Genomic DNA, 16,370 nt, shown 5'->3' with positions numbered 1-16,370 from the left:
CTGTGCAGTGTTTGCTAAAGTGCCCATCATATCATGTCCCCAGCCAGCCACACAGCACTTCTGTCCTGGCCTCACCGAGTCCTTGCCCCTGGGTAGGCGGAGGGGCTTCACAGCTTTAGTCAGCTTGATATTTCTCTCCAGCTGATGGGGCAGAGGCAAGACAGCCCAGGTCAGCCAGCGACCTCAGGGCCTGGACTTGCGATGGGGCTGCACTGTATTTCTTCCCCCCTGAGGCACTGGGACTGGTGAGGTGGCCAGGATGGGCAAGAAGGAAGGAAGAGGTCACAGTGAGAGGAGAAACAATCTGGACCCAGGAAAGCAATTGCAGGAGGAGGTTTCCTGACCTGCAGTAACATGTTGTCATTGGAGAAGTTCTTGGGATTTTAGTCTGGGTGGGGGATTATAGTCTGGGTGGGGGATGGCTTTTGTCACCTGGGAGACCTGCTGGGTCTTCTCCTGTTCCTTGATGTTTTGGGCCCCCAGAGTGACAGTGATTGAGCTGCACAGAGAGCAGAGTAGGAGTGTGGTGTGTGTGGGGTCTCAGGACATACAGTCCAGGAGCCGTGAAGGTTAGGTGACAGCTGAGGTGGGACAGGGTTGCAGTGAGGGGAAATCGAGGCAACAGGAGGGCAAGGAGCTGAGTGTCATCTCTGTTTTAAGGACACTGAGGGTAGGGCTTCTGGGAGCGATCTCTGGCCCTCAGGCAGTATCATGACATTGTGTGAGTTTGCATGTTTACCCTAATGCATATATTCGTCCTCTACCATTGCTGGATTTGTCCAGTTTGATGAGTTAGCAGGAGCCTGGGGAGCTTACCCGGGCTGCAGCCCCTGGGGAAGGACATGGGTCCTTGTAGGGGTCAGAGGGGTTGGGATAGGCTAGCTGCTGCCCCTCACCTTCTGCTGCAGTGAGCAGGTGTCAGAAAAAAGTTGTCTCACACAAGGACACCTCCGCACCAATTCTCCATCCCCTTATCCACAAACTGAATGTAGGCCATGTAGGGACGGGAGTGGGGCTTGCCCTCATGTCCCCCGATAATCTCCTCTGAAGGAAAGGCTGGAAGGTGGGTGACTGGCAGTGGCTGTGGTAGGAGGAAAGTCTTAGGGAGGTGATGACTGAGGTGTGCCCTGAAGACAAGGGTCTTTGGTTCTCTATCAGCAGAATCACCTTTTCTGAACCTCAAGCCTGTGAATCCAGCTTGAGAAAGCGGGGGCAATGCCTGTTCTCCAAGACATACGCAGACACATGTATGGAGGAGGTAAGACCTATCTTGAAGATGGCGGAGCTGCAGGTAATGTGGACAGGACGCAGTGAGTCTCCCTGACCACTCAAAGCCTCTGGTAGAATCCTGATTGGTGCTGTTACTAATGATCTACCCATGAGCTATGGAGTTGGATTTCTAAATCTTCCTGTCTTAAGGCCTAACACATCCTGGGTTCTCAGTAGGCATGTTTTGATTGCATCAATGCCTGGCGTCCAATTAGCTTCTGCGTGAGGATTGGTGGGGACAGTGCTGGTGGGATTCAAAGCCACAAGGTGGGTAGAGGGCACTGCCAAAGACAGTGGAGCAGCTGAGGGCCTGGGAAAGCCAGGGGAGGAGAAGGTGAAACAGGCAGCCCAGGCCGTGGGCAGAGGCAAGGCAACCGGGGAGCTTTGTGTGCTGTCATCTCGCCACTGCTGAGATCAGTCGCACCCTGGGCTCTTCTCCTTTGCAGGAGCAAGGTGATGCAGGGCATGAGAACTTTAACTGGGTCTTAAGCTGGTCCAGGGACAACTCACACTACAAGTGATTTGTCTGAGGTGCTCTTTCCTGGGCTGGAGTGAGGGATTTTAATTCCTTGTCTTTCGTAGCTTCACATCCTTTGCCAAATGCCTTTCTAAGAACAACCTCCTTTCCCGGTGATAAGAGAGAGGCTAAGACCTTGTAGTGGAACCCTTCTTCCCAGCCATCCTTGTTGCGTATCTATCCAGCATGGGACTTGTTGGTCTAGGTTTGGGAGGGAATCAAGCTGGGCTTCAGAAAGTTCCTGGGCTCAAATGCAGGACAAGCCCTGCCTGTGCTGGACCAAAGGGTCAGGAGTACGCGGGGTGCTATGAGATGGGCTTAGGCCCTAGGAATGGGATGCTCACTCACCTGTCCTGACCTCCGTGGGCAGAAGAACGGCCAACAAGAGCAGGAGAGGATGCATTTTCCCTGAAGGTCTGCTCAGGTCAGAGCTGCTGGTGTTTCTGCCTTCCAGACACAAAGCCCCAGAAGGGAACAAAGGAAGTGTGGCTCAGTGACTCACAACCTCCTCAACACTTGCTCCTTTAGTTTTGCTGGGTGTCACCATAGAAGGTGATTTGTCTGAGTTCTCTTGTTTGGTTAGGTGAGAATGGCACTGTCACCACATTTGTATTCAGACTGCTAAGCCACAGGGCAAATGCAGAAAGAAGAAAAAAGAAAGTGAGGCCATGGCTACTGCCAGCAGAGAGGCTGGAACCCCAGAAGTCCCTTAGTGGTTAAATCAAGAATGTTTCCATTTCATGGCTCCTGCCTTTATCCTTCTGATGAAATCATGAATAATTACTTAGCAAGCTGTGTTGTGTGGTATGAATGACATGGCCCCGTCCCTCAGAAGCTGACGGTCAGCTGGAGTAGACTGAGAATCTGTGGGTAGTTGGGGTGCTAAGGGATATGGTGGAGGGTCTGCTTGGTGGTGTGAGATAGAGGCTGGACTGGCCTGAGGCCAGGTCGCCCTGGACACACCCCAGTATGCCAAACGGTCACTCCATTTCCTATCTTACCACCACTCCAGCCCATGTTTTTCGAATATTTAGAATCCCCACTTCAAATACAAATATTCTGTGACACACAGAGCTAGAACTTCACATACCCCACAGTTTTGAATACAAGTGCTGGACATGATACTCACTGTATGGAAACAAGTCATCATGGGGTCTGTGGGAGCTGATTGCTTTATGCTGAGGTTATTTAGCACCCCTTAGGCTGAGGAGGGGACTGCCCCACCCAAATCAAAGAACTTCTGTTTGGGCAATTTCCCCTCAAGAAATGCTGGTTTCTGTTGCCAGGCGATGGAAAATTGGATGCCGACTATCCTAATAGTTACTCTCCACTAAGTTTTCTCTGTCCAGTGTCCAGAGAACCTTGTCTCTGATGTCCTTGGGCCTACCACTTATATATGCTGCAAACTGATTATCCCAATGCTGTCATCAGTGTGATAGAAGAAGAAAGAGAAGTGGAAAGGAAGGCATGATGAGTTCCAAACAGCCCAACCCCAGTTGTGTTCTAGGAACGGCATCTCGTGAATACCGCGAGAAAGAGTGGAAGTAAACATGCTTTAGCATCAGTGATGATCTCTGGGTGGTGGAGATCTTGGTAGTTTTCATTTTCTATTTATGTCTTAACTCTGTTTCTATGACGAATAGGTATTACTTATATACCCAAAATACATTTTCCCTGAGTCGTAGCATACTCATCAATGGCCAACATTCAGTGAACCACTCTTTTTCAGTCCAGCCTTCTCCAAGGTGGATGGTTAAAATGAGGTTACTTTTTTGAATACAATCTTGTGAAAGATTTAGAGATTGTTGAAAAATAGAAGAAAAAAAGCTCCCTCAATAAGCTTTACGCTATAGGATAGTGTTGAAACATAGAAAAGTACTCCTGAAACTAGCACTTTTCATTACAGTGAGTTTCCTTTGGAGATACACACACACACACACACACACACACACACACACTCACACACACTCACACACGAACAATGGGAGGTGGGGAGAGGCTGCTCTAGACCAACATGGAAGAGCACCTTCAAGGTCATTTCGGGCTGCAGGAGGATGGGCTGCCAGGACAGCAGAGGTTGCACTGCGCCCTGTGCCCAAGACAGGGCTGTGACAGGCACTGAGCTGGGCCTGGGAGTACTGAAGGGCCCTCCTGAGTCTTCTCAGGCTTCCAACTGCTCTGATTTGGGGAAGGAGTGTTTCCTGGGGTGAAATTACAGCTTTCTAAAAGCTTCTCACCCATTTCTGTTCCGGTAGGAGAAATGGCCCTCTACCCAGAGCGTCTTAGATCTTCCTTCTTTCAATTTCTGAATTCTTTTATGTCGTGTATTGGCCCTTGGTTCTGCTGGTGGGGTAGGGCTGTAAGTGTGGAATGAAGTAGGAGAGGCATATGGATGCCTTGTATGGATGCCATACTAGGGTTGTCAAGAAGAGGGTCACTTTTTCCTGGGGAGTCTCTCCTTTTTCCTGATGGAACTTACATTCATCCTGGCAGGGGGAACTGGCACTGGGAAGGTGTGTTTGGAAGGAGTTTGTTATTGATGCAGCATGATTTTTTATTGTACAGATGGAAGGTGAGTTACACTGAAGAGGGAAGCCAGTAACATCTCAGAGATGTGAACAGATGGACACAACAGTAGGTAACTAATAAAGGTTTCGGTGAATAAAGGTGGAATCAATGATTTTCAGTCTAGACATGGGAGATTATTAAGTGTCTGGCAGAGTCCCCTCCACCACCTGCAGTATTGGTCTGTGCCCCAGAGAAGATGGATGGATCAGTTCCGGGGTGCCTCAATCTGGTCTCCGCAGATGAAGCGTTTCATTGTTCTTTTTATCCAGGGCAAGAAGTATTTGATCCTGACGTAGACTCGTGGAGGTTTTCCAGTATTTTTTCCAAAGGAGACAATGCCCTGGGCCTTCTGTCCACATACGAGGGGGCCCCCGGAGTCTCCCTGTGGGCAGAGGAATGAAGGACTTAGTTTGATTTTTTCCTGGTCTGACCCTCCTTGTTGTATCAAGGGTGGGTCTCTGTTAGGGGCTGTGTGGCAGTTCAGTGTCAGGTCCCAGGGGCAGTGTTCCAGCCTGGCTCTGATAGGTCCCCTTCTCCTTTCTCCATAAAGCCTGTCTATAAGTGTCTGTGGAACAATCTCTCATTCCCCTCACTCCCCAGCCCCGGGGAGCCGGCACCAGAATATCTGAGGACATAGGGGTATGCCCACTCCAGGAATTGCCAATGAGCCCGAGCTGCCAAAAAGCACTGGCACACTGTCCTGGGTCTCCTCAAAGCTCATCTGTGCCTAGGGCTGGGCATGGACAATGATGGGATCTTACCTTAAAAGAAGACTGAATCTTTGTCGGGTCCCCCACACATATCTGGAATGCGTTGTTGTAATATTTGAAGCGAGAAATACATTCTTTGTCTCTCTGGATTTGAAGTTCTACCTCGTGCAGTTCTGCAGGGCCTGTGGTGTTCACACCCAGGCGTCCCCAGCCGGCCACACTGCACACCATCCTTGGCTTCACCTTATCTCTTCTCCCGGGCAGACCGATGGTTCCCACGGCGTCATTCAGTTTGGCTTTGTCCTCCAGCTGAAGGACAGGAATTCTAATATACCCGTGGCCCACAGACTGCAGCGACAGTCGTGTGGTTGCCATCTTCACGGTCCTGGGACAAGTGAAGGGGCCATACTGGAAAGGACAGGACAGAGGTCATGTGGACACAAAACAGTGAGGCTAAAGTGTGCAACATCCAGTGGACCCTACCTTCAGTAACATGATGTCGTTCGCATGCGTGGTCCTATTATATTTTGGGTGGGGTATGGGTGTTTTCACCGGGATGACCTGCTGGGTAGTCTCGTTCTGCTTGATGTCGTGGGCTCCCAGGATGACAGAGATTGAACTGCAGAGACCAGAGAGGGTGGTTAAGTTACAGGAGATATAGCCTAGGGGCTGTGAAGGAAAGAGGCCAGCTGGAGACAGGGCAGGACTGGAGTGGAGAGGAGTGACAGGGTCCCTGGGGATGAGCATGTTTGTGCCTCTGCTTCTTGGCAGCTCGTGCTCAGAGGCAGTTCCTGGAGCAGATTTCATTGTGCTGAGCTTGCCTGTCTCTAAGCCAAACCGTGAAGGTCTCACCCCCTCCTCAACCCCGCTGGGCTCCAGGGCACAACCACAACCTCCTTCCCATGCCACAATCAATCGTCCCTTCTGTCTTCAACAGGCCACCTGCATTGGCCTGTCCCTCCCTCCCCAAACCTTACCTGTCTTATGAACAGCTCCTAGTGTTACTAGGGGGCTCAAGTCTGTGGCCCCCGAGATGAGGGTTCCCTTCCAGGTGTCTACAGAAGGGTGGGGGCCCAGGCGCAACTCCTCACCTTCCCAGGCAGTGAGCTGCTGTCAGCACAAAGTCCTCACGCACAAGGAAACCCCCACAGTATCTATTCTTTGAAGATGTGATCTTAAGATATGCCATGTAGGGACGAGAATGAGGCTTGGCTTCACGGCCCCCGATGATTTCTCCTGAAAGAAGAATTCTACCCTGTGTGCTGTGCTCATGGAGTCAAGGACTGAATCAAGGCAGGCTGGGACAAACAAGGCAGGTTTGGGAGGAGTGGGGTGGAGATGGTGAGGTCTGTAGTCAGCAGCAGTAATAGGAAGAGGTCCTGTTGATTACTGGGGCAACAACTGTGGCCTGCCAAGTAACACACAAGACTCAGATTGTCCCTCTGACAAAGAGAAGAACAGTCCTCATTACTCAATTGCAGCTGCAAACACTTATGTCGGCAGAGAGGATTTGTGTTTGGAACAACCAGGAAAGGCCCTGTCCATCCTGGAAAATCCTTTCCCTGACGTCCCCTGGGTCCTCTCTCCATTCTTGTTTCCCAGACTCACTGAGATTTGCTGGTTTGTAAGACTCAGAACATTTTGACTGACAAATTACCAGAGAGAACTTGAGACTGAACCAGCCAATCACAAGTGTTAAGGGGACTAGGATGCCACCAACTCTGGGACCAACTCTGTCCTCAGCTTCTTTCCTGGGCAGCACAGGAATGACAAAGCTTGGAGAAGGAGGGGAAGATTGAGGGTAGATTTTTAAGACATTGAGTTAGAATGTGAGGGCCTTCTTTATTCCAAAAGCCAGCCCCTTTTCCAAGCTGCCCTTTCCTGGGGAATTAGTTATTTTTCTTTCCCAGCTTCCAGCCTTCTGCCAGATTCCTTTGTGGAAGAGCCCACATTCCACACGAGAAGGGTAGGACCTGGGAAGGACATGGTACCCACTGGCCCTCCTGGCGAACAGCCTTCTGTCCTGTATTCCAGTGGAGTGTTTATTCAGCATCAGATACGCTGGTCTTTGATTCAGGGCTGAACCTAGAGTTCAGAAAGTTCCTGGGGATGGAGCACAGTCTGAGCATGGCTGTGCCAGTGTGCGATGGGGTTGGGAGTCTGTTGGTCGGGACAGTCACTCACCTGCCTCTGCCTTGGGGGACAGAAGAAGGGCCATCAGGAGCAGAAGTGGCTGCATCTTCTCGAGAAGGTGGCCGAGGTCAGAGCTGCTGGTGCTGCCTCTTGGTCTTCTAACCTGAGGGCTCTTTGGTGTTGAGGCCTTTATCACATCACTCTATTTGCATGCCTGACACATCTGTCTGGTGAAATATTCAAGCCTGAGTGGAGTAAGAACTTATCAGTAACGGCATAAGCACGTGTAGCTCTTGACTCAATGCTGGGCACAGCAGCTGAAAACGGGAAACAGTGGCTACAGGGTGGGGTGATGGGCGATGCTGTATTAGCCAGTAGCAGGTCCCAGAGCCCCCAGAAACCTGAGTCTCATGATTATGCATGCAAGAACTCTTCATTTCCTTGGTTTTCGTAGACTGTTTATTGAGGCCCCTTTTTTGAGACTCAGGGGTATTGGTCATGAGATTTCTTTCATCCGGTGGAGACAAAACCATCAGTGATCAGATAAAGACGGTGAGGCCACGGTTAGAGGGATGGATACAATGGTGTGGCAACAGTGCTGAGGAGGCCTTATTCCAGTTTCTAAAGGCCCGAGAAATTTCAAACAACAATGACAACACAATTTATTCTTCTCACACATCTGCATGTTGGTCAGGATGTAGTGTGGATCGTTCCCATTTGTTCCCCTTCACGAAGGGCATGCTTCAGCCTGGAGCCTGGGATCAGCCGAGGGATGACTGCCACATGCCCAGTGGTTGGTGCCGCTGCCCACTGGGCATGTCAGTTCCTCTCCGTGAGGGCCTCTCATGTGGTCTCTACATAGGATTGGTTGGTCTGGCAGCATGATGGTGGGTGTTTGCAGAGTGACCATCTCTGAATAATCGACTTGGGTAAAAGATGTATTCTTTTTCTTACCTAGACATTGATGTCGTGTGTTATCCATTGTACCACGTGCTACTGCTTGGGGCAATCAGAAGCCCTGACCTAGATTTAAAAAGGAATGCGTGCTGCAGGCATGTAAGGAGAGCCGGTGAGATGGGACATTCACAGTGGCCGTCAGAGCAAAGCGTAGTCTGCCACACTGCTTTAGGTGCATGTAGAGGTGGCCAGAGGAGTCAAAACCACTAGTCCCTGTAAGCCAAAGTCACAGCCTTTGCAAAGGTCGGGTGCTCTGTCCAATCCACGAGTCCTGAGAATGGAAGAGGGTTGGCTCTCCCCAAAGCTGTTCTCTTTAATGAATTACTGATACCATGTGAATTGGGAATGGATGCCAGGAAGCCAAAGCAGTGTTGTCAGGCCACTGTCCAAAGAACTGCTACATTTCTGATATCCTGGTACTAGGCTAATATATGCATTGAATGTGATTTCAATAAGAATAACTGCACTAGAAAATATAGTTTATTCTCCTAGCCTTCTACAAGTTCTAGAGTCTTCTAAAATTCACATGGAAAATAAGCATGCAAGAATAGCTAGGAAAATTTTGACAAAAAGGAAAAGAATGGTAAGGGAGATGCTTAGGTTTATCACATATTAAAAAGATCCTATAAAACTTCTTTCATGAAAATTGCATGATGCTGACTCGTGAGTGAACAGAGAGACCAATGAAATGGAAAACAAAGTCCAGAAACCTTTCCAAGTATGTAAGGACATGTAGTTTATGATAAGGTGGCATTTCAATTCATTCGGAAATAGCCTTTCTAATGAGGGATGTTGCAACAACTCGATAGTCCTTTTCTGAGATATCAAGTTGGAGTATATTTCACATAATCCACCAGGATAAACTGGAAATGGATAAGAGATTCACATACACAAAATAAAACTGTAACGGCACTGGAAATAAACATGAGCAAATTTCTTTATAAACTCAGAAAAGGGAAGCCTTTCTAGCAATAACTCTAAATAGAGAAAGAGAAGAGAACAGATTGATAAATAAAATTTAATCTGTGGAACTCTTCTTTATTTATTATTATTTTTTTTTGATGTTTTTACTTTCCACCTTTATTTTCTTTTTTTTTTCTTTTTTTTTTAATTTACTTATTAGTTTCAGGTGTACAAGACAAGGTAATACTTAGACGTTCATCATTTATATCCCTCACACTGTGAACCCCCCTCCCCCCATCCACTATCCCTCCGACCTCACACTGAACCATCACATTATATATATAAAACTATAGTTGGCATTCATTAATGTTTAGCTTCTGGTGTACAATGCCATGATCAGGTATCCACAGTATCCCTGAGGTGGTCTCCCAAATAGGACGCATGTCCATTGGATACCCAACAAAATCTTTACAACATTATTGAATACCTTCCCCAAATTAATTTTCAAAAAAACCCTGAGGCCATCTTGTGGTTACCAGCTGCTTCCAAATCCCTTCACCTTTCCCCTTATCCCCAACCCCCCCCCACACCCATCTAACAACTCTCGGTTTTTCCTTTGTGTCCCCAAAACTGTTTCTGATTAGTTTATTCACATAGTCTTTTCTTTAGATTCCATATATAAGTGAGATCATATGGTACTTGTCTTTCTCTTTCTGACTTATTTCACTTAACATAATGTTCTCTAGATCCATCCATGTTGCTGCAAATGATAAGATTTCTTTCTTCTTTATGGCTGCGTAATACTCCATTGTATAAATGTACCACAGCTTCTTAATCCAGTCATCTACCGATGGGCATTTCGGTTGTTTCCATATCTTGGCTATTGTGTAAAGTGCTGCAATAAACATAGGAGTGCATACAGATTTTTGAATTGGAGTTTTGGATTTCTCCGGGTAGATGCCTAGGAGTGGAATTACTGGATCATAGGGTAGTTCCATTTTCAGATTCCTGAGATACCTCCATACTGTTTTCCATAGTGGCTGCACTAATCTGCAATCCCACCAACAGTGCACTAGAGTTCCCTTTTCTCCACATCCACGCCAGCATTTGTTGTTTGTTGATTTATTGATGATAGCCATTTTGACTGGAGTGAGGTGGTATCTCATTGTGGTTTTTATTTGCATTTCTCTGATGGTTAGTGAGGTTGAGCATTTCTTCATATGTCTTCCTGCCTTCTGTATGTCCTTTTTAGAAAAATGTCTCCTCAAGTCCTCTGCCCATTTTTTAATTGGGTTGTTTGTTTTTTTGGAGTTGAGTTGAGTAAGTTTTTTATAGATTTGTGATATTAATCCCTTATCAGATATATCATTGGCAAATATCTTTTCCCATACAGTAGGATCCCTTTTTGTTTTATTGATGGTTTCCTTTGCTGTGAAAAAACTTTTTAGTTTGATGTAATCCCACATGTTTATTTTTTCTCTTACTTCCCTCTCGCGAGGGGATATGTCAGTGAAAATCTTACTCCGGGTAATGTCCATGAAGTTTCTTCCTATATTTTCTTCTAGATATTTTATGGTTTCAGATCTTACATTTAAGTCTTTAAGCCATTTTGAATTTGTTTTTGTATATGGTGTAAGGAGGTGGTCCAGCTTCATTTTCTTGCATGTGTCTGTCCAGGTTTCCCAACACCACTTATTGAACAGACTGTCTTTACCCCATCGTACATTCTTGCTTCCATTGTCGTAGATTAGATGGGCATATAACATGGATTTACGTCTGGACTCTCTATTCTGTTCCATTGATCTATGTGTCTATTTTTATGCCAGTACCATGCTGTTTTGATTACTGTAGCCTTGTAGTATAATTTGAAATCAGGTATCGTAATACCTCCCACTTTGTTCTTATTTTTCAAGATTGCTGAGGCTATCCGGGGTCTTTTATGGTCCCATATAAATTTTAGGATTATATGTTCTATTTCTGTGAAAAACGTCGTTGGTAGTTTGATAGGAATTGCGTTGAATATGTATATTGCCTTAGGCAGTATGGACATTTTAACTATATTAATTCTTCCTATCCATGAACATGGAATGTGTTTCCATCTATTTATGTCTTCTTTCATTTCTTTCTTCAGTGTTGTATAATTTTCTGAGTACAGATCTTTTACATCTTTGGTTAGATTTATTCCCAGATATTTTATAGTCTTTGGAGCAATTGTAAATGGAATTGTTTTTTAAATTTCTCCTTCTGCTATTTTATCATTGGTATATACAAATGCAACTGATTTCCGAATATTAATTTTATATCCTGCTACTTTACTGAATTCATCTATCATGTGGAACTCTTCTTTAATAGTTTGAATGTGAAAAAGCAGCGTAAGCAAACTCAAAGTACAGACAACAAGCTTGGAAATAAATCATCGCAATATGTATCACAATTAAAGAGGGAACCTATTTTATATAGAAAGAACTCTGAAAATCCAGAAGAAATATACGGAAAAGTTGACAGAAGAATTGGCAAAGTCCTGCACAGATCACGGTAAAATATATTTAAAAAATAATGTAGAGAATGTCAACTTCACTCAAATTAAGAGAAATGGAAATAAATATGGAGAAAGGGAAATGAAACTTCAACTGAGACACTTTAGCTCTTTTCACAGGTGGCCAAAATTCAAAAGTTAAACAGCACAATTCACAGGCAAGGTTGTTTTCTTTGGATTGGTTGCAGAGTATCTCTTTTGTATTTCTATAGTTTTACATTCATTCTACAGGATGTGTCTCTTGCAAATAGCACAAAATTGGGTCTTGCATTGTTTTAGCCAGACTGGAAACCTCTGCCTTTTAATTGGAGTGTTTAATCTGTTCACATTTAATGCGATTACTGGAGGGTTGGGTTGAAGAATATCATATTGCCATTTGATTTCTCTCAGCATGATTTCTCCTTTCCTTTGTCCTTTTCCTCTTTTCTTTGGAGGAATCTCATTTTTTTTTTTTTTTGTCCTGTAGTTATGTTCTTGTACGTTGTCTGACAATTAAGTTCGAGAACTTGTTGCTAACTATTTTTGGTATCAGAGGGATTATTCATTATGAATTTGTACCAACTGGACAAACAGTTTATGAAGTTTACTAGTTGGAAGTGCTGCAAAGGCTGTGTGAAAAAGACGACCTGAACTTTTCACCAACAATTCATGGCTCTTGCATCACGACAATGTCCAAGCTTACAGGCACTGTCTGTGAGGGAGTTTTTAGCCTGTAAACAAATAACTGTTTTAGAACACCCTTCCCACTCACCTGATCTGGCCCCCAATGACTTCTTTCTTTACCCGAAAATAAAAGAACTATTGAAAGGAAAACATTTTGCTGAAGTCATAGTGATATTTAGCAATGAGGTATGGAGCACTTTTTCTCAGAGGAGTTCGCAAACTTAATTGTCGGGCCTAGTATGTTACTTCAGTGGTTACAATATGCCTTCTTCACAGCTCACGATCTGTGGAATTAATGTTATAGCACTTCCTATGAGAACCTCGTAATGCTACGTTTCTGTTTATCCTCCCTCCCACCTTTTGTACTTCGTCTCATTTTAAACCTTAATTTCTCTTTTCCCCTTCTGCTTACAATGGAGATAATTTCCCTTCAGCCTGAACATCTTTCAGTAATTCTTTCAGTGCATGTGTGATGGGAACAAATTCTCTTACCTGTGCTCATTTGACCTCATCCTTATTTTCACCTTCATTTTTAAGCAATATTTTCAGTGGACATAGAATTGTAGAACTATTTTGCTTATTTATTTTTCTCTCAACTGTTAAAAATATCACTTTACTGTCATCTGACTTCCATTATTTCTGATGATAAGCTCACAGTAAATCTTATTGTTGCTGCCCCTAAAGTAAGGTAACTTATATTTTCCCTTTCTACTTTCAACTTTTTCCCTTTATCTTTGATTATCACCATTTTGACTATTATGGTATGTGTGTAGATGAGACTGTCTTTGTCCCATCCGAGGTTCACTGATCATCCTGAATCTGTGGATCAGAAATGGAGTCTAGCAAGAGGCCCGTGAAAAAAGAAACCCATTGCTGTACTCCTTTGATGCTAAAATATGTTTATTGTTCAAACTCAGTGATGTGTAGGATACCAAGCCAGGAGACAAACCCAAACCCTGTAGGACCTAAGTCCTCATAGAGTGGAAGTAAGGCAGAAGTATGGTGGTGGGCAGGGAAGGCAGAGCCATCCCAATACATGTTACTGGGACAAGTTAGCAAGCTCTTGCATTCCTTTGGGCCTATTCCCTCTGCTCAATGAGCTGGCTTTGCAGTTCTCTCCGTAGCCGTGCTGAGACCTGAGTCTTCTTGTGGGTCTGGAGGGAAGAAGGGGTGGTAAAATGAGTCTTGGTGAGTAGAGGCGTTACAGACATATCTTATTTTGTTTCATTTTTGAATGTTCATGACAAAGATTTCTAAGCAAGGAAAGGAGTGTTTCCTCCATGTTGGGGTGACACGGGGTGGGAGGGGTGCTTCCACAGGCAAAGGAGATTTGAAGGAATCAGCATGTTTAAGGTGCTTACAGGCCTCCATCCCAATGTGTCCATGGGCAGACTTCAGCTCACAAAGGAAAGTGTTTTGAAGACTTGTCACAGAACGGCTGCCCTAGGATCCTAGAAGCTTTCTCTCCAGCGAGGTGTCTGAGCAGAAGCTTATCTTTTGTTCAGGGGGCCGGGAAGTGGTACAGGGCAGGTGTTAGAAAACACATGAGACCTGTTGCTGGGCTGGCGGCAAGGGGGCCTGGACTCAGTCCAGGCTCTGTCCTAACTCTGTGGTACTTTCAGTTTCTTGCCACTGCATCCTGGGACATTGTGTCTCTTTATCTCTCATTTCTCAAAAGAGGATGTCGTACAACACGGTCCCCAAAGTTGTTTTAAACCACAGAAACATTTCCTAAAAGTAAATGGTGTATGTTAACAAGTACGAGGCTCAGCTACTTTTGAAAACACTAGTTTTGTTTTGCGTTTTATGTTTTCCTTTGTTGTTTTAGTCAAGGTGCCAGATCCCTAGCAAGTCTTAGATGTGGGGATTTTTTTCAGCAGCAAATTAGTAGCCGTGTGACAATACTGTTCTTCCCTTGTAAAAGCTTCCAAGGACATTCAGCGATGTGTTGCTGCAGGCTTTGTGTGCAACAAGATGTGAGAAGCCACATGGGCCTTTGAGGGTTATGCGATCTTGGAGCATTTACCCCACATCAGAAGAGAGTGTCGTGTTTTGTGTATTTGGGGAGGAGGGAATTAGGCCAGAGCTGGAACTTATGCTCAGCTCTCAGGCAGTGCCCCACGATAGTGGCAAGACATGGAGGGATGGCTGCTGGGAAGGTCTGGTGGGGTGAGCCCAGCACAGGGAGAACCTGGCTCAGCCAAAATATCTTTTAGAGACATATATGTGTGGCCTCTAGCCAAGAACTTCCCGACGTGGAAATGTCTAGATGGTCTTGGATACCATGGACGCAGCAGTCACCATGACGGATTAAGGAGCAGAGGCATTCCTTCATTTTCCAAACCACGAGAGCCTCCCTGATTCTACTTGATTCTACAGAAGCCGGAGCTTGCAGTCATGACAGGGATCATGTTTCTGCCCGTCCAATCGGGTGGGGGTTTAAAGTCAGACTCTCACTGCCTTCTAGCAGGTATGTAACCGGGTTGTCCTACCCTTTGAATCTGTACAATGACATTCACACCTGCTACTTTGAATGCAAATGAAAATAAGGCTGCGCCACCTGCCTGCTGCCCTCTGCCCTGGGTGAAGAGGATGTTCCAGTGAAGAGTTTGGCCACTTCACATCTAGGAACTAAGGGACTGAAGTCATTCCCAATCCCGTACACGGCTGTTCTACTGTGACATGTGATAAAATTCGTTCAGGTTGTAAGCTGAAATAAAACTAAACACCAATGCTTCACTCCTGTGGGCTTACCACATAGACCTAGGCCACGTGGGCTCGTGTGAAGGAGGAGAGGGCATTAGATGATTTGGATAAAAGCCAACACTCATTTTCTTTTGGGTTTGGGTGCTAGAACCTGTATTATGTTCACTGTATATCCTCAATGTCTGGCCCGTAGTAGGTGCTCAATCAGCACGTGTTTGTTGATTGATGGAAAACATTGTGCTTTGCAGTCCTTCTGCAGAGCAGAGTCCTTTCTAACTGAAAATGTAGACATGGCCCGAGGTGGCCAGCAGGAAGTCTTAGCCTAGGGGCCAGAAGTGACTCAGAGGAGCAGGCAGACAGGGACTAAGGCTACCGCGTGCCCAGGAGGCCAGTAGGCTCTGAGCACATGTAGGACCTGGGCTGGATGTGAAGGGTTACGCTGACCCTATCGGGGTGGCGGATGGGAGAAGGGTTCTGGAGAGACATCCTGCCAGCCCTGTCCTCCAGGGGTCCTGCCTGGAGCAGGCACAGGCCTGGTGCCTCTGATCACCCTCTCTCAGGGTGTTAGCTGGGGAGGCATCTCCGTGGTGAGACCCTGCTGGAAGCACACCCAGCTCTGGGTGCCCTAGGTGGGAGGGACATGGGAAGTGGCCACCTCAGATCTGTGGTCTGGAGGTGACAGAAGTTGGTAGACTCTGCGATCTCTCAGCGGTCAGCAGGGATGGAGAAGGAGGGACAATAGGGTCCTGGAGGCCAAGCTGGGCTCTGATCTCAGAGGAGGACAGAGTAGGGCAAGGAGAGAGTGAGCCTTGGTGAGAATGAGAGCTTCTCACGGCCCTTCGCCCCTTCAACTCTGCCAGTTTCCCTGGCTGTGGGAGAGAATGTGCTACGCAGGAGGGCATCCCCTCCCCGGTGTGGGGGGGCGATGCCCTTAAGCTGCAGCCCCAGGCTTGGCGTCCAGCACACAGGGTGTTACCCCTTCCTCTCTGCCATGTAACAGGGGAAGGAGGAAAGCAGTTCAAGCTGAGCCCCAGCACCTGAGAGACTCCTGTTTTCTCCTGATGGGGCTCAGCTTCAGCCCTGGCACAGGGAGCCCTGGAGGTAGAGGTGTGGGTAAGAAGGAGCTGGGTAACAGAACTGGGTAACAGCTGGGTAACAGGTCTGCATGGGGTTTGGGAGAGGTGGTGGGCACATGGGGAAGAAGAGGAAGCAGAAAACAGCAGAATTGTTCCCTTGGCCATCTACGCATAGAGCTGGTGTCTGTGAATCAGGGTCAATGAATAAACAAGGAACCAGCTCTTCCCACTCAGCTAAGAGACATTTATTAGGGTGCTGGCCCCACCTACCCTTTCCCAGCCCCCTCAGCGTGATTCTGGATTCTTTTGAGAAGACAGTCTGGTTCCTGCAG

The 16,370-nt window shown here is 46.5% G+C and overlaps 1 protein-coding gene across 1 annotated transcript; it reads right to left on the bottom strand.

Annotated features, from left to right (window-relative positions):
* Positions 1-4,324: 4,324 nt before the first annotated feature.
* On the bottom strand, positions 4,325-7,303 carry LOC308497714 (mast cell protease 1A-like; the record flags this gene model as incomplete). Its single annotated transcript, XM_081048703.1, has 5 exons — positions 4,325-4,736; positions 5,116-5,373; positions 5,548-5,683; positions 6,156-6,300; positions 7,249-7,303. The coding sequence occupies 5 exons, from the start codon at positions 7,301-7,303 to the stop codon at positions 4,560-4,562; spliced, it is 771 nt and encodes a 256-aa protein (XP_080904829.1). The 3' UTR covers positions 4,325-4,559.
* Between the last annotated feature and the right edge of the window lie 9,067 nt (positions 7,304-16,370).

The sequence above is a fragment of the Rhinolophus hipposideros genome (genome assembly GCF_964194185.1).
Source record: "Rhinolophus hipposideros genome assembly, chromosome: 5".
NCBI classification, from domain to species: Eukaryota; Metazoa; Chordata; class Mammalia; order Chiroptera; family Rhinolophidae; genus Rhinolophus; species Rhinolophus hipposideros.
This window is presented reverse-complemented; position numbering and strand designations above follow the sequence as displayed.